Source organism: Pseudorca crassidens, chromosome 17 (genome assembly GCF_039906515.1).
Source record: "Pseudorca crassidens isolate mPseCra1 chromosome 17, mPseCra1.hap1, whole genome shotgun sequence".
In the NCBI taxonomy this organism is placed as follows: domain Eukaryota; kingdom Metazoa; phylum Chordata; class Mammalia; order Artiodactyla; family Delphinidae; genus Pseudorca; species Pseudorca crassidens.
This window is the reverse complement of record NC_090312.1, coordinates 37,814,336-37,832,367: the sequence shown is the minus strand read 5'-3', so window position 1 is coordinate 37,832,367 and position 18,032 is coordinate 37,814,336. Positions and strand designations below refer to the sequence as shown.

The 18,032-nt window shown below is 37.4% G+C and overlaps 1 protein-coding gene across 8 annotated transcripts in view; it reads left to right on the top strand.

The window, feature by feature from the left end:
* The window catches only part of VPS13B (vacuolar protein sorting 13 homolog B), a 798,169-nt gene that overhangs the window by 473,324 nt on the left and 306,813 nt on the right, over positions 1–18,032 (top strand). For all 8 annotated transcript variants that reach the window (XM_067711645.1, XM_067711646.1, XM_067711647.1 and 5 more), the window contains exon 31: positions 1,736–1,939. In XM_067711645.1, coding sequence (XP_067567746.1) covers positions 1,736–1,939 — 204 coding nt within the window. The remainder of the gene's footprint in view (positions 1–1,735; positions 1,940–18,032) is intronic.

Here is an 18,032-nt window from a genome sequence, read left to right as displayed (position 1 = left end):
TCAAATGAAAGGAGAGCATTTGACCGAAATAGGTGTACTCACAATGTTGCTCCCTCTCACCTGCACCCCCATTCACTCCTTTTTTCTTTGCCTTCATTAAGGCAAAATGAAAGGATTCATGGCCGATCTTATGGGCCCTTTTTTTAAGGCAATTCTTGGGTTCATGTAAAACTTCAATCCACCTTTCCTTGCATGCCCATTCCTAGATTGTAATTTTCTAAGTTAGAAAAAAGAAAACAAAAACCAGGTTCAGCTCTTACCTTAGGAATAATGAGAGTCCATTCATTCAGTTTCTCTGGTTCCCACTATGACTTCTTGACCAATGCCTGTTTGTTTCCCTGTTCTCTTTTTTGTTTGTTTTTTTTTTATCGTTAACACCTTGTGATATTTCCCTACCTGAGCTGCCTGTTCATTCACTTGCAGTCCTCTCCCTGCTCCTCTCTTCACTTGAATTCATTAGCCTTAGCCCTCACCTTCCCTGGCCTAATGCATGCCATCTCCATTCCTGTGCATCTGGCCCAGACATCTGCCATCTTGAGTCTCAGTGGTCATCCACCTTCCATCAGTATTTGACAAGCTTCTGGGCATGGTCTGACCCACACTGTTTACTTAGACAAGAGGTAGTCTTGATCACATTCATACTGTTTCTCTGTAGTTTTCACACTAGGACTCAGTGCTTCCCTCCCTTCTCCCTCCACTAATTAGCTTTATTAGTATTCAATTGATATAATTAATTGTATTTCTTTTCTAATCACTGCAATTGTATCTATACTAGTAAAACTATTTTTATCCTCTATGTAATTTCACTTTTGTGTTGATTGAAACTTTCATGGGGGACAAATGTTACTTTCCTTTTGATTACTCACTTTAAAGCATCTGTGAACCAACATAACTAAAAAATTACAAACTCACACAAACTTAGTCTTATCCGGCTTCCGAATCCTGAATGCTTTTCTTCCCACCCTACCACACTGCCTTGCTATTTTCAGTCTAAAACCTTCATGAAACATTTAACCATTTACTTCCTCTAATCTAGCTTTAAGCTGCTGATAATTTTATTCATTTGCTTAGCCTTGGGTCCAATAAGATCAAAGTTCCAACTCTATATGGACCAGTAATCCTTACAGTGTTTCTACATCAATAAGCAATGTACTCTTGTCAACAATTTAGTCTGTATGATGATGGGTTATATAAAAGACCAAAGGCAAAAGGTAGGGGAGTTAAATAGATTAGAAAGCCTTCATCACCTTTCCTAACAAGACATCAGAGTGCTGAGGAAGGGAAAGTAGGTGTTTAGCAGGTGTTTAGCATTGCAAAGAAGACAGGGTTTTGAGGCAAAACCCTGGATTTAAGTTGCAATTTTGTCCACATAGTAGCTCAGTAACTTTGACTAAGTCTTTCAACCTCTCTGCATTATTTTCTCTTTAGTAAAAATGGAGATAATAATATGACCTCACAACATCTCAAGGATTTAAATCATAAATGTGAAAGTACTTAGAAAAATAGCAGTGCTGGGAATAATGTAAGAAATCATTATAGGGTAGATACTGTTAAGTGCTAAGTTTTGGGTATGTTTACAAGTTATTAGTATGTGGTAACTTTCTAATACCTGCCTCATAGATTTGATTAACCCAGTAATCCAAAGGAAAAAAAAAGGTAATAACATGATGTTAGCAAGAAAAGTAAACATAGAATACTTATTTTATCGGTTCACTTTTTTTCACTGCCTTTACAGGAGAGCCTTGAATTTAGGAATTCTTCGAGACCCTGGATCAGAAATTGAAGACAGACAATACCAAATAGATCTGCAGTCCATCAATATTGGTACTGCGCAGTGGGATCAACTAAAACCAGAGAAGGAAAGTGGCGCAGGAGGGGTGCTAACAGAGAATGAAAGAAATTCTCAGAATCCAGCCCTTGAGTGGAATATGGCCAGCAGGTGGGAAATGGTTGAGAAACTTTCTCCACGTTCTAATATTTCATTGACAGAAGAGCAATTGATGATACAGTCTTTAGCATGCCCAACTTAAGTGTTTTGGTATTCTGCATTTCATGATGATCATTAAATATATTTTGTAATTGTAGCTGATGATTTTGCTTGGAAACGTGCTAGTACTACCACTGTTACACTGCAATTATTACAAATTTAAGGTCGTGTCATAATTTTTTTTTTAAAGCTTGTTATTTGATGAAAGTTTCCATTTCAGGCTAAGGATTCATTCACATTTTCCCTTAAAATCCATTATATTCAAAGTCAGATTTTTTTAAAGTCTTTCCTTATCAGGTTCTTGTGCTTGTTGCCTTTGTAGATCTTCTTTGAAAAAAAATGTTTATTCAAGTCTTTGCCCTTTTTTTTAATAATTTTTATTTTTGGCTGCGTTGGGTCTTTGTTGCTGTGTGCAGGCTTTCTCTAGTTGTGGCGAGTGGGGGCTACTCTTCGTTGCAGTGCACAGGCTTCTCATTGCAGTGGCTTCTCTTGCTGCGGAGCACGGGTTCTAGGTTCACGAGCTTCAGTAGTTGTGGCACATGGGCTCAGTAGTTGTGCCTCATGGGCTCTAGAGTGCAGGCTCAGTAGTTGTGGCACACGGGCTTAGTTGCTCCGCGGCATGTGGGGTCTTCCCGGACCAGGGCTCAAACTCACGTCCCCTGCATTGGCAGACAGATTCTTAACCACCACTGTGCCACCAGGGAAGTCCCTTGCCCATTTTTAAATTGAGTTGTCTTTTAGTTGATGATTTGTAGGAGTTCTTTTTTTATTTAACTTTTAAATTTTTAAAATTTTTATTGAAGTAAATCTATTTACAATGTTGTGTTAGTTTCTGGTGTACAGCAAAGTGACTCAGTTATACATATACATATATATACTTTTTTATATTCTTTTCCATTAGGGTTTATTACAAGATATTGAATATTTCTCTGTGCTATACAGTAGGACCTTGTTGTTTGCTTTATATATAATAGTTTGTATCTGCTAATCCCAAACTCCTAGTTTATCCCTCCGCTTATCCCCTTTCCCCCTTGGGTAACCATAAGTTTGTTTTCTATGTCTGAGTTTATTTCTGTTTTGTAAATAAGTTCATTTGTACAATATTTTAGATTCCATATATAAGTGATATCATATGATATTTGTCTTTCTCTCACTTACCTCACTTAGTATGAAAATCTCTAGGTCCATCCCTGTTGCTACAAATGGCATTATTTCTTTCTTCTTAATGGCTGAGTAATATTCCATTGTATATATGTACCACATCTTCTTTATCCATTCATCTGTCAATGGACATTTAGGTTGCTTCCATGTCCTAGCTCTTGTAAATAGTGCTGCTATGAACATTGGGGTACATGTATCTTTCTGAATTAGAGTTTTGTCTGGATATATGCCAAGGAGTGGGATTGCTGGATCATATGGCAACTCTTTTTTTAGTTTTTTAAGGAAGCTCCATACTGTTTTCCATAGAGGCTGCACCAATTTACATTTCCACCAACAGTGTAGGAGGGTTCCCTTTTCTCCACACCCACTCCAGTATTTATTATGTGTACAAGTCATTTTGGTGCGGGGAGGGAGTGCCAATTATTTTATTCTGTTCAGACAGAAGAAATTTACAAGAATTTATACAGTTTAGAAATATAGAGATTCCAGTTACACTGTTATTTCTATTACAAAAAATGACCAGTAAGGTAACCAATCAGAATTTCAGTTTTCTTTTGAAAATTGTCATCACAGAACATGGCAATAATTTGTAAAGTCTTAGAGTCTCTGAGACTCTTTATTCAAGTCATATCTTCAAGTACAGATTTACTTACATAGATAACAAGTTAGCAATAGATGTAAATATTCATACAAGTTTCCCTATGACACGAGAAAATAAAAATATTTTGAAAGGTCTCAATATTTTATCAAATCAGATTCTCTGAACTAAATTTAGGATGCAAAACATCATTTCTCCTTAAACAGATGCATGAAAGAAGAGATATCTTCTTTACCTCTTTTTTGTGTAGACTTTTTAATGATGTCCATTGTGACTGGTGTGAAGTGATACCTCATTGTAGTTTTGATTTGCATTTCTCTAATAATTAACGATGTTGAGCATCTTTTCATGTGCCTATTAGCCATCCGTATGTCTTCTTTGGAGAAATGTCTACTTAGGTCTTATGCCCATTTTTCGATTGCGTTGTTTGTTTGTTTTTGTTATTGAGTTGTATGAGCTGTTTGTATATTTTGGAAATTAAGCCCTTGTCAGTTATGTCATTTACAAATATTTTCTTCCAGTCTGTAGGTTGTCTTTTCATTTTGTTTATGCTTTCCTTTGCTGTGCAAAAGCTTATAAATTTGATTAGGTCCCATTTGTTTATTTTTGCCTTGCGAGACTGACCTAAGAAAACATTGGTATGATTTATGTCAGAGAATGTTTTGCCTATGTCCTCTTCTAAGACTTTTATGGTGTCATGTCTTATATTTAAGTCTTTAAACCATTTTGAGTTTATTTTTGTGTAGGGTGTGAGGGAGTGTTCTACTTCATTGATTTACATGCAGCTGTCCAGCTTTCCCAACACCACTTGCTAAAGAGACTTCTCCTCCTTTGTCGAAGATTAATTGACCATAGGTATGTGGGTTTATTTCTGGGCTCTCTATTCCACTCCACTGATCCATATGTCTGTTTCTTGTACCAATACCACACTGTTTTGATCACTGTAGCTTTGTAGTAATGTCTGAAGTTTGGGAGGGTTTTGCCTCTAGGTTTATTCTTTTTCCTCAATACTGCTTTGGCAATTCTGGGACTTTTATGTTTCCATATAAATTTTTGAAATATTTGTTCTAGTTCTGTGAAAAATGTTATGAGTAATTTGAAAGGGATCACATTAAATCTTTAGTTTGCTTTGGGTAGAATGGCCATTTTAACTATTAATTCTTTCAGTCCCAGAGCATGGGCTATCTTTCTATTTATCTGGATCATCTTCAGTTTCCTTTATCATTGTTTTATAGTTCTCAGCATATAAGTCTTTCACCTCCTTGATGAGGTTTATTCTTAGATTTTTTTTTGATGCAATTTTAAGACTGTTTTTTACTTTCCCTTTCTGATATTTCATTGTTAGTGTAAAGAAATGAAACCAATTTCTGTATGTTAATCTTGTATCCTTCTACCTTGCTGAATTTGTTTATCAGTACTAGCAGTTTTTGTGTAGAGTCTTTAGGGTTTTCTATATATAATATCATGTCATCTGCATATAATGACAGTTTTACCTCTTCCCTTCCAATTTGGATACCTTTTATTTCTTTTCCTGTCTGATTGCTGTGGCTAGGGCTTCCAATACTGTGTTGAATAGAAGTGGTGAGAGTGGGCATCCTTGTTTTGTTCCAGATTTTAGCAGGAAGGCTTTCAACTTTTCACCCATTGATCATTATGTTGGCTGTGGCTTGTCATAAATTAGCTTTTATTATGTTGAGATATGTTCCCTCTATACCTTCTTTGGTAAGAGGTTTTATCATGAGTGGATGTTGAATTTTGTCAAATGCTTTTTGTGTATCTATTAAGATGATCATGTGGTTTTTGTCTTTTCTTTTGTTGATGTGTGGTGTATTTGCTTATGTTGATTGATTTGCATATGTTGAACCATCCTTGTGACCCTGCGGTGAATCCAACTTGATCACGGTGTGTGATCTTTTTTATGTGTTGTTACATTTGGTTTGCTAATATTTTGTTGAGAATTTTTGCATCTATATTCATCAAAGATATTGATTTGTAATTTTCTTTTTTGATAGTGTCTTTGTCTGGTTTTGGTATCAGGGTGATGGTGGCTTCATAGGATGACTTTGGGAGTGTTCCCTCCTCCTTAGTCTTTTGGAAGAATTTTAGAAGGATTGATATGTTCTTTGTATGTTTGGTAGAATTCCCCAGTGAAGCCATCTGGTCCTGAACTTTTGTTTGGAAGGATTTTTCTTTTTTTAACTGCAGATTCTATTTCACTTCTACTCATCAGTCTGTTCAAATTATCTATTTCTTCTTGATTCAGTTTTGGTGGGCTGTATATATCTAGAAACCTGTGCATTTCTTCTAGCTTGTCCATTTGGTTGGCATATAATTGTTCATAGTATTCTCTTAGGGGTTTTTTTTTTTTTTTTTTTTTTGTATTTCTGTGGTATAAGTTGTTATCTCTCCTCCTTCATTTCTTATTTTGTTTATTTGTGTCCCCTCTTCTTGGTGAGCCTCTCCAGAGGTCTTTTAATTTTGTTTACCCTTTCAAAGAACCAGCTCTTGGGACTTCCCTGGTGGTCCAGTGGCTAAGACTCCACACTCCCAAGGCAGGGGACCCAAGTTCAATCCCTGGTCAGGGAACTAAATCCCACATGCTGCAACTAAAGAGCCTGCATGCTGCAACTAAAGATCCCACATGCCACAACTAAAGATCCCACATGCCACAACCAAAAGATCCCATAAGCCACGACTGACATCCCACACATGGCAGCATAGATCCCACATGCTGCAACTAAGACCTGGTCCAATGAAATAAATAAATAAATATTTTTTAAAAAGGAAGAAAAACCAGCTCTTGTTTTTATTGATTTTTTTTCTATTTTTTTAATCTCTTTTATTTGTTTCCTCTCTGTTATTTATTATTTCCTTCCTTTTGCTCAGTTAGGTTTTGTTTGTTCTTTTTCTAATTCTTTTAGGTGGTAGGTTAGGTTGTATATTTGAGATTTTCTTGATTTTGAGGAAGATCTGTATGAAATTCCCTCTTAGAAATGCTTTTGCTGCATCCCACTGTTGTGGCCTCTCCTGTTGCGGAGCACAGGCTCCGGACGCGCAGGCTCAGCGGCCACAGCTCACGGGCCCAGCCACTCCGTGACATGTGGGATCTTCCCAGACCAGGGCACGAACCCGTGTCCCCTGCATCGGCAGGCAGACTCTCAACCACTGTGCCACCAGGGAAGCCCTATGGTTGTGTTTTCATTGTCATTTGTCTCAAGGTATTTATTTCCCCTTTGGTTTCATCATTGATCATTGGTTTTTTTTAGTAGCATGTTGTTTAGTCTCCATGTAATCATTTTTTTTGTTTCTCTTTCTGTGGTTGATTTCTAGTTTCATGACATTGTGGACAGGAAAGATGCTTGAAATAATTTCTGTCCTCTTAAATTTGTTGTCTTGTTTTGTGTCCTACTATGTGGTCTATCCTCGAGAATGTTCCATGTGCACTTGAAAAGAATGTGTATTCTGGTTTTTTTGGATGTAATGTCCTGAAAATATCAATTAAGTCTCTCTGTTCCATTGTGTTATTTAGGATCTCTATTGCTGTATTGATTCTTCTGACTGGAAGATCTGTTCATTGATGTCATTAGGGTGTTAAACTCTCCTACTATTATTGTATCCTGTCAGTTTCTTTCTTTATGTCTATTAGTATTTGTTTTATGTATCTAGGTGCTCCTATATTGGGTGCATGTATGTTAATGAGTATAATACCTTCTTCTTGTATTATATGTTGTCCTTCTTTATCTTTCTCTATGGCCTTTGTTTTAAAGTCTATTTTGTCTGATATGAGTATTACTACCCTCACTTTGTCATTTCCATTTGCATGAAATATCTTTTTCCATCCTGTCACTTTCAATCTATGTGTTTCCTTTGCCCTAAACTGGGTCTCTTGTAGGCAGCATATTGTAGGCTCTTGTTTCATTACCCAATCTGGTACTCTGTGTCTTTTGATTGGAGCATTTAGTCCATTGACATTTAAGGTAAATATTGGTAGATATGTATTTATTGCCATTTTAAACCTTGTTTTCCAGTTGATTTTGTATTTCTTCTTTGTTCCCTTCTTTTTCTTTTTGTTTTTCCTTTTCTGGTTTGATGGTTTTCTTTTGTACTACACTTGTGTTCTCTTCTTTTTGGTTTTTGTGAATCTATTGTATGTTTTTGATTTGTGGTTACCAGTTTTTCAGTTATGTTAAACCATTACTATAACTGCTTGCTTTCGACTGACAGTCACATAGGCTCAAACACATTCTGAAAAAAAAGGTCTACGTTTTCTTACTCCCTTCTCCCACATTTTATGATTTTGGTGTTCTCTTTTACAAATTTTCATGTTTATCCTTTCGATGTTCATTGTAGTTATCACTTTCACAGAAAATTTTTTTTTTTAATCTATGTACTGGCTTATTTAAGTGATATACTTTCCAACTGTGATTTTCTCTTTCCTATAGATTCTTGTTTCTTTTGTATTTAGAGAAGACCTTTCAATATTTCTTTTAAGATAGCTTTAGTATTGCTGTACTCTTTTAGTTCTTGCTTGTCTGAGAAATTCTTTCTCTTTCCTATTCTAAATGATAATCTTGCTGGGTAGAGTATCCTCGGTTGTTGGTTTTTTCCTTTGAGGACTTTGAATATATCTTGCTAGTCCCTTCTGGTCTGCAACATTTCTATAGGAAATCAGCTGATAGTATTATGGGGGTTCCCTTGTAACTAACTCTTCGTTTTTCTCTTGTTGCCTTAACAATCCTCTCTGTAACTTTTGCCATTTAATTACGATATGTCGTTGTGTAGGTCTGTTTAGATTCCTCTTGTTTGGGACCCTTTGTGCTTCCTTTACTTGAATATGTTTACTTCCCCAGGTTTGGGAATTTTTCACCCATAATATCTTCAAATACATGTTTGATCCCCTTCTCTCTCCCTTCTCTTTTTGGAACCCCTATTGTGCATAGCTTGGCACACTTTATATTATCTCGTAGATCTCATATGTTGCTTTCATTTTTTTTTTTTAACTTGTCTTTCTGTCTGCAGTTCTGACTGGGTAATTTCCATTATTCTGTCTCTTCCAGATCACGTATTCATTCTTCTGTGTCATTTAGTCTGCTATTCATTACTACTAGATTGGGTTTTATCCCCAGGCACAGGAGTGCTAGTAATCCACTTGGGTGTCCTGCAGGCACTGCACTCCCGAAGCCGCCAGTGGAGTAAATCCCCTGAAGTAGTGCAGCCCCTGGGCATCATCTCAGATTTCAGCCCCACCTCCATGTGTGGGCAACCACTGGCACTTGCATGCTCCCAGGCCTTGTAGATGTGTAGCTGTGCCTGCTGTGAGCACACCAACAATGAAGATGCTATGGTGGGGCCCCACCCCTCCCTTCAGAGAGTGTATTAGCAACAGCAGACCAGGATATTGCGGCTCAGACCACACTCCAGTCCCTTCAGGCTGTCTCCGTCCAGCCAACCCCAGTCCTCTCCCGAGTCTGTCTGCTGAAGCTTGAGTTTCAACACCCCAGTCCCCGCACACACCAGCAGGCACGTGTCTTAGGTTTGGGAGTGTATCGAGGTGGCCAGCACCATCTGTGCTGGTCTCTCTCTGTTCTGCCTGCTGTACTCTGGCTGCTGCACTCTCCTCTGAGCCTCTGAAGCTCCCTATCTATCCCAGCTGATCTCCCAGCCAAAGCAGGGGGTTCCCAGGTTGAGCAAACCTTTCCTCTTTCACAACTCCCTCCCAGGAGTACAGGTCCTGTGCTGATTCCTTTTTGTTTCTTTCTTTTGTCCTTCCTGGTTACGTGGTGATATTTCTTGCAGCTTTGGTTGTAAGAGATCTTCTGCCAGCATTCAGTAGGTATTCTGTGAGAATTGTTCCACATGTAGATGTATTTTTGATTTATTTGTGAGAGGAGGTGAACTCCACATCCTTCTGTTCCACCATCTTGATCTGGGCCAGGAGTTCTTTATTTTTTATGAGTACTATACCCTTATCAGATATATGATTCACAAATGATCTTTTCATTTTCTTGGTAGTGATCTTTGATGCACAAGTTTTTAACTTCAGTAAAGTCTCATCTATTTTTTTCTCTCGTTGCCTATGCTTTTGGTGTCATATCTAAGAATTCATTGCCAAATTCAAGGTCGTGAAGATTTATCCCTGTATTATTCTAAGAGTTTTATGGGTTTAGTGCTTATAATTAGGTTGTTGATTTATTTTAATGTTTTTTGTTTGTTTATTTTTGTATACAGTATGTAATAAAAGCCCAACCTCATTCTTTTGCATGTTGGATATCCAGTTGTCCCAGCACCATTTGCTGAAGAGAGTGTTCTTTTCCCATTGAATGGTCTTGGCACCCTTGTCAAAAATTAACCGACTTTTGAACATCCAATTTATGCCATGGAATGTCTTTTACACCAAAGATACAAAATAAAATAACTTCTAATATGTGTCTATCCCTTTCAGAGCTCATCACCCAATCAGAAAAACAGACAGGTTAATTAACTATTCAGGTACAATGTGGAAAAGTCCTCTGATAGATATAAGTAAATATACTTAGGATTGTAGAAAAGCCACATCAAAATTGAGATTAACACACTTCATGCATATAAGACATCGCAGGCTAATAGATGTGACATAACACATAAACAGAAGAGTAAAATAAATCTAAAATTGATGTATGTATATATGGAAACTAAAAAAGAAAAAATAGTTCTGATGAACCTAGGGGCAGCACAGAAATAAAGACACATACGTAGAGAATGGACTTGAGGACCTGGGGAGGGGGAGGGGAGGCTGGGACAAAGTGAGAGAGTAGCATTGACATATATACACTACCAAATGTAAAGTAGATAGCTAGTGGGAAGCAGCCGCATAGCACAGGGAGATCAGCTCAGTGCTTTGTGTCCACCTAGAGGGGTGGGATAGGGAGTGTGGGAGGGAGGGATATGCAAGAGGGAAGAGATATGGGGATATATGTATACATATAGCTGATTCACTTTGTTATACAGCAGAAACTAACACAACATTGTAAAGCAATTATACTCCAATAAGATGTTTAAAAAAAATGTGGAGTGATTTAGAAGGGGCTAAATGGAGATTGGAGGGGGAAGTGCCAAAAATGGAACGCCACGTGGCTCTCTAGCACCGTCGCTAGATGATGCTATGTGTAATTTTGCATGCTGATTATGTTCCACTTGTAATGTTGGAATTTTCCTTATTATTATAAATCCTTGGCCCCCAAATGTTCCGTTAAATGGATATTCACAACTTAAAAAAATAAAGATAAAACTAAAATAAAATCGATGTAGGTACAAATAGAGAATTAAAAGAAAGAAATGAATGACTAACTCCGTGCGTGGGTTCTCAGGGAAGGTTTCACAGAATATATGGCTTTTGAATTTGTTTCCACAAAGTACGAGTGGCAGGAGAGGGGAGGGGGCATTTTGAACTAAGAAAGTATAAAAACTTGGCATGTTTTATTCACTTCTGAATACCAAGCACATAGTATCATGCTTGGCACATAATAGGAAGTTCGTGAAGATTTGAGTGAAATAATGAGAGATCGAATGATTAGATGATTAAGTAAAGCTAACAAATCAAGTGCCTGAATCTGAGTGTTCCTGAGAGATACTGATTCAAATAAAGACAAGAATTTTTAGATCTGATGTTGTTTAGTTCTGCTGATTAATCTTGACAGAAATACAAACAGAACCATAATATCATTAGATTTTTGTTTTTCAGTAGGTATTACAGGTAGAACTCAAAAGATATACAGAGAAGAATAATTTACTCCCTTCCTTAACCGTTATTAAATGGCAGTCTTTATAATGGTTTTCATTTATTCCTCCTGATACATTACTCACATTTTGTCTGTAATCATAATGTGTTTCTGTGTGAATGATTGTGAGAAGGAAGCAGGGAAGTGTTAAGCATAAGGAATCATCAAATTTTAAAACTGGCAGATCTCTTGCTTCCAAAACCTTAATTTTTCAGCTGACGGAATACATCAGGGTTCAATCAGGGCAGGACAACCACTATAAGTATTGTAACATAAGGGATTTATTTTAGGAGTAAGACCTTATCCAATTGTGGAAGAAGCTGGGTGACCTGGGTAAAAATTTGTAGCACCCCAGGGAACCTGGGAAGCCAGGCACGTCCAGTGGCTGGAGGGAGCACCAAAGGCTGGTGGTAGGCAAGTCCATGGGAGGTTATTGCTTCTGCTTCTGGAGTTGAGCCTGCAGTTGCTATTGGCCAGCAGAGCCAACAATCAGGAAAAAGTCACAAAGGTGGGAAGAGTGAGGACAAGCTGGAATCTGCTGGTACCTCTGCATCGTAATTTCACTGCTATTTAAAACAGTATGACTGTCAGAGAATATTGTCTGTTATTTCTCTTCCACATTCCAACTCTCTTGCAATTTTCTTTCTAAACTCTGAACCGTTCTTAGCAAGTTACGGAACAAAACCACTACAGCAAACTAAGTTTGAGGAGATTCCTTTGCTTGTCTAGTGTCACTTAAAAATACAGCTAAGTGTGGAACCTCGGTTTGCTTCCTCTTAGTCAGTTACTTTCCTTGTACTCAGTACTCTGACCCCTTACTCTTATGCTAAGTTCATTGTTAGTTAATCACCTGTTTTCTTTTAGCAACCATTTTTACTTCATCTGGGCTTATTTTTATAATCTGAGGTAATGAAGTGATGAGAACTAAAATAACCTGTACTGATGTCTGCCATGTTCAGGTTACACATTAAAATCACTATTGCTGTTTGACATGGTGATTAGAGCTTTCAGGGTGTGTGGGATGGTGTGGAAAGTTTATCTTGTAATTTCCCGAAAATGCCAATGAGCCTTAATTCTCCAAGTTAATATGATTTTCTTGTTTGTAATATTTAAAGATAAAATTTGAATAGAGTTGAAAACTACAGTTAAAAAATAAATAATTTAGTTTTTATAGCAAATGCTTTTATTTGGCCCTCTCACTATCTGTGTTTGATTTCCTTGTGTAAATTATCTTTCTGACTTTATTGAGAGAAATAGAACATATTTATTTGTTTGAGTATTTTGATGTACATGGACCACATTACATATACTACCCTTTGGCCTTTTTCACCACACATAGGATTTTTTTTAAATTAATTAATTAATTTTATTTTTGGCTGTGTTGAGTCTTCATTGCTGCGCAAGGGCTTGATCTAGTTGTGGCGAGCGGGGGATACTCTTCGTTGTGGTGCGTGGGCTTCTCATTGCAGTGGCTTCTCTTGTTGAGGAGCATGGGCTCTAGGTGTGAGGGCTTCAGTAGTTGTGGCACTCGGGATCAGTAGTTGTGGCTCACAGGCTCTAGAGCTCAGGCTCAGTAGTTGTGGCGCACGGGCTTAGTTGCTCCGCGGCATGTGGGATCTTCCCAGTCCAGGGCTTGAACCCGCATTCCCTACACTGACAGGCAGATTCTCAACAACTGCATCACCAGGGAAGACCCACAGATAGGATTTTTTTAAATTGTTATTACTGTGTTTACTTAGCAGGCTGAATTTGAATTTGACACGATCTTAAAATCTATCCGTTCTATGCTCAACAGGGTAAGTAACATTGACTATGTGGAAGTATGGCATTATGTTGCTATTAAAGTACCTGAAGCATGAATAATGCCTTAATTCTGAGAGATCATGACTATTCATTGTTATCTTACATTTTTACTTTTTTTTTTTTTGTATTTGCTTCTGATGTTTTTTTAACATCTTTATTGGAGCATAATTGTTTTACAATGGTGTTTTAGTTTCTGCTTTATAAAAAGGGAATCAGCTATACTATACATATATCTCCATATATCCTCCCTCTTGCATCTCCCTCCCTCCCACCCTCCCTATCCCACCCGTCTAGGTGGTCACAAAGCACCGAGCTGATCTGCCTGTGCTATGCGACTGCTTCTCACTAGCTATCGATTTTACATTTGGTAGTGTATATATGTACATACCACTCCCTCACTTTGTCTCAGCTTACCGTTCCCCCTCCCCGTGTCCTCAAGTCCGTTCTATAGTAGGTCTGCATCTTTATTCCCATCCTGCCCCAAGGTTCTTCATGACCATTCTTTATTTTTTAGATTCCATATACATGTGTTAGCATACGGTATTTGTTTTTCTCTTTCTGACTTACTTCACTCTGTATGACAGATTCTAGGTCCATCCACCTCACTACAAATACCTCAATTTCGTTTTCTTTTATGATTGAGTTTTATTCCATTGTATATATGTGCCACATCTTCTTTATCTATTCATCTGTCGATGGACACTTAGGTTGCTTCCATGCCCTGGCTATTGTAAATAGAGCTGCAGTGAACATTGTGGTACATGACTCTTTTTGAGTTATGGTTTTCTCAAGGTGTATACCCAGTAGTGGGATTGCTGGGTGATATGATCGTTCTATTTTTAGTATTTTAAGGGACCTCCATACCGTTCTCCATAGTGGCTGTATCAATTTACATTCCCACCAACAGTGCAAGAAGGTTCCCTTTTCTCCACACCCTCTCCAGCATTTGTTTGTAGATTTTTGATGATGGCCATTCTGACTGGTGTGAGGTGATACCTCATTGTAGTTTTGATTTGCATTTCTCTAATGACTAATAATGTTGAGCATTCTTTCATGTGTTTGTTGGCAATCTGTATATCTTCTTTGGAAAAATGTCTATTTAGGTCTTCTGCCCATTTTTGGACTGGTTGTTTTTTTGATATTGAGCTGCATGAGCTGCTTGTAAATTTTGGAGATTAATCCTTTGTCAGTTGCTTCGTTTGCAAATATTTTCTCCTATTCTGAGGGTTGTTGTTTTGTCTTGTTTATGGTTTCCTTTGCTGTGCAAAAGCTTTTCAATTTCATTAGGTCCCATTTGTTTATTTTTGTTTTTATTTCCATTTTTCTAGGAGGTGGGTCAAAAAGGATCTTGCTGTGATTTATGTCATAGAGTGTTCTGCATATGTTTTCCTCTAAGAGTTTTATAGTGGCTGGCCTTACGTTTAGGTCTTTAATCCATTTTCAGTTTATTTTTGTCTGTGGTGTTAGGGAGTGTTCTAATTTCATTGTTTTAGATGTAGCTGTCCACTTTTCTCAGCACCACTTATTGAAGAGGCTGTTTTTTCTCCATTGTATATTCTTGCCTTGTTTATCAAAGACAAGGGGACCATATGTGCGTGGATTTATCTCTGGGCTTTCTATCCTATTCCATCGATCTGTATTTCTCTTTTTGTGCCAGTACCGTACTCTCTTGATTACTGTAGCTTTGTAGTATAGTCTGAAGTCAGGGAGCCTGATTCCTCCAGCTCCGTTTTTCTTTCTCAAAATTGCTTGGCTATTTGGGGTCTTTTGTGTTTCCATACAAATTGTGCAATTTTTTGTTCTAATTCTGTGAAAAATGCCACTGGTAGCTTGATAGGGATTGCATTGAATCTGTAGATTGCTTTGGGTAGTACAGTCATTTTCACAATGTTGATTCTTCCAATCCAAGAACATGGTATATCTCTCCATCTGTTTGTATCATCTTTAATTTCTTTCATCAGTGTCTTACAGTGTTCTGCATACAGTTCTTTGGTCTCCTTAGGTAGGTTTATTCCTAGGTATTTGATTCTTTTTGTTGCAGTGGTAAGTGGGAGTGTTTCCTTAATTACTCTTTCAGATTTTTCATCATTAGTGTATAGGAATACAAGAGATTTCTGTGCATTAATTTTATATCCAGCTTCTTTACAAAATACATTGATTAGCTCTAGTAGTTTTCTGCTAGCATCTTTGGGATTCTCTATATATAGTATCATGTCATCTGCAAACTGTGACATTTTTACTTCTTCTTTTACGATTTGGTTCCTTTTATTTCTTTTTCTTCTTTGATTGCTGTGCCTAAAACTTCCAAAAGTATATTGAATAATAGTAGTGAGAGTGTGCAACCTTGTCTTGTTCCTGATCTTAGTGGAAATGGTTTCAATTTTTCACCGTTCAGAATGATGTTGGCTATGGGTTTATTATATAAGACCTTTATTATGTTGAGGTAAGTTCCACCCATGTTCCACTCTACTTTTTGAAGAGTTTTTATCATAAATGGGATTTGAATTTTATCGAAAGCTTTTTCTGCATCTATTCAGATAATCATATAGTTTTTCTCCTTCATTGTGTTAATATGGTTTATCACATTGATTGATTTCATATATTGAAGAATCCTTGCATTCCTGGGATAAACCCACTTGATCATGGTGTATGATCCTTTGAATGTGCTGTTGGATTCTCTTTGCTAGTATTTTGTTGAGGATTTTTGCATCTATGTTCATCAGTGATGTTGGTCTGTAGTTTTTTTTGTGTGTGACATCGTTGTCTGGTTTTGGTATCAGGGTGATGGTGGCCTCATAGAAGGAGTTTGTGAGTGTTCTTTCCTCTGCTATATTTTGGAAGAGATTGAGAAGGATAGGTGTTAGCTCCCCTCTAAATGTTTGATAGAATTCGCCTGTGAATCCTCCTGGTCCTGGGCTTTTGTTTGCTGGAATATTTTTAATCACAGTCTCAATTGCAGTGCTTGTGATTGGTCTGTTTATATTTTCTGTTTCTTCCTGGTTCAGTCTCGGAAGGTTGTGCTTTTCTAAGAATTTGTCCATTTCTTCCAGGTTGTCCATTTTATTGGCCTAGAACTGCTTGTAGTAATCCCTCATGATCTTTTGTATTTCTGCAGTGTCAATTGTTACTTCTCCTTTTTCATTTCTCATTCTGTTGATTTGAGTCTTCTCCCTTTTTTTCTTGATGAGTCTGGCTAATGGTTTATCAATTTTGTTTATCTTCTCAAAGAATCTACGTTTAGTTTTATTGATGTTAGCTGTTGTTTCCTTCATTTTATTTCATTTATTTCTGATCTGATCTTTATGATTTCTTTTCTTCTGCTATCTTTGGGGTTTTTTGGTTCTTCTTTCTCTAATTGCTTTAGGTTTAAGGTTAGGTTATTTATGTGAGATATTTCTTGTTTCTTAAGTAGGATTGTATTGCTATAAACTTCCCTCTTAAAACTGCTTTTGCTGCATCTGATAGGTTTTGGGTTGTTCTGTTTTCATTGTCATTTGTTTCTAGGTATTTTTTGATTTCTTCAGTGATCACTTCATTATTAAGTAGTGTATTGTTTAGCCTCCATGTGTTCGTATTTTTTACAGATTTTTTTTCCTGTAATTGGTATCTACTCTCATAGCTTTGTGGTTGGAAAAGATAGTTGATACGATTTCAGTTTTCTTAAACTTACCAAGGCTTGACTTGTGACCCATGATATGATCTATCCTGGAGAATGTCTCATGACACTTGGGAAAAACAGTGTATTCTGTTGTTTTTCGATGGAATGTCTTATAGATATCAATTAAGTCCATTTTGTTTAATGTATCACTTAAAGCTTGTGTTTCCTTATTTATTTTCATTTTGGATGATCTGTCCATTGGTGAAAGTGGGGTGTGAAACTTCGCTACTATGTTTGTGTTACTGTCAATATTCCCTTTTATGGCTGTTAGCGTTTGCCTTATGTATTGAGGTGCTCCTATGTTGGGTACATAAATTTTTTTTTTTTTTTTTTTTTGGTATGTGGGCCTCTCGCCATTGTGGCCTCTCCCGTTGCAGAGCACAGGCTCCGGATGCGCAGGCTCAGCGGCCATGGCTCACGGGCACAGCTGCTCCGCGGCACGTGGGATCTTCCTGGACAGGGGTACAAACCCATGTCCCCTGCATCGGCAGGCGGACTCTCAACCACTGCGCCACCAGGGAAGCCCATAAATATTTACAATTGTTATATTTTCTTCTTGGATTGATCCCTTGATCTTTATGTAGTGTCTGTCTTTTTCTCTTGTACTAGTCTTTCTTTTATAGTCTATTTTGTCTGATATGAGAATTGCTACTCCAGCTTTCTTCTGATTTCCATTTGCATGGAATATCTTTTTCCATCCCTTCTACTTTCAGTCTGTATGTGTCCCTAGGTCTGAAGTAGGTCTCTTGTAGACAGCATATATACGAGTCTTGTTTTGGTATCCATTCAGCCAGTCTTCGTCTTTTGGTTGGAGCATTTAATCCATTTACATTTAAGGTAATTATTTACATATATGTTTCTATTACCATTTTCTTAATTGTTTTGGGTTGGTTATCACAGGTCTTTTCCTTCTCTTGTGTTTCCTGCCTAGAGAAGTTCCTTTAGGATTTGTTGTAAAGCTGGTTTCGTGGTGCTGAATTCTCTTAGCTTTTGCTTGTCTGTAAAGGTTTTAATTTCTCCATCAAATCTGAATGAGGTCCTTGCTGGGTAGAATAATCTTGGTTGTAG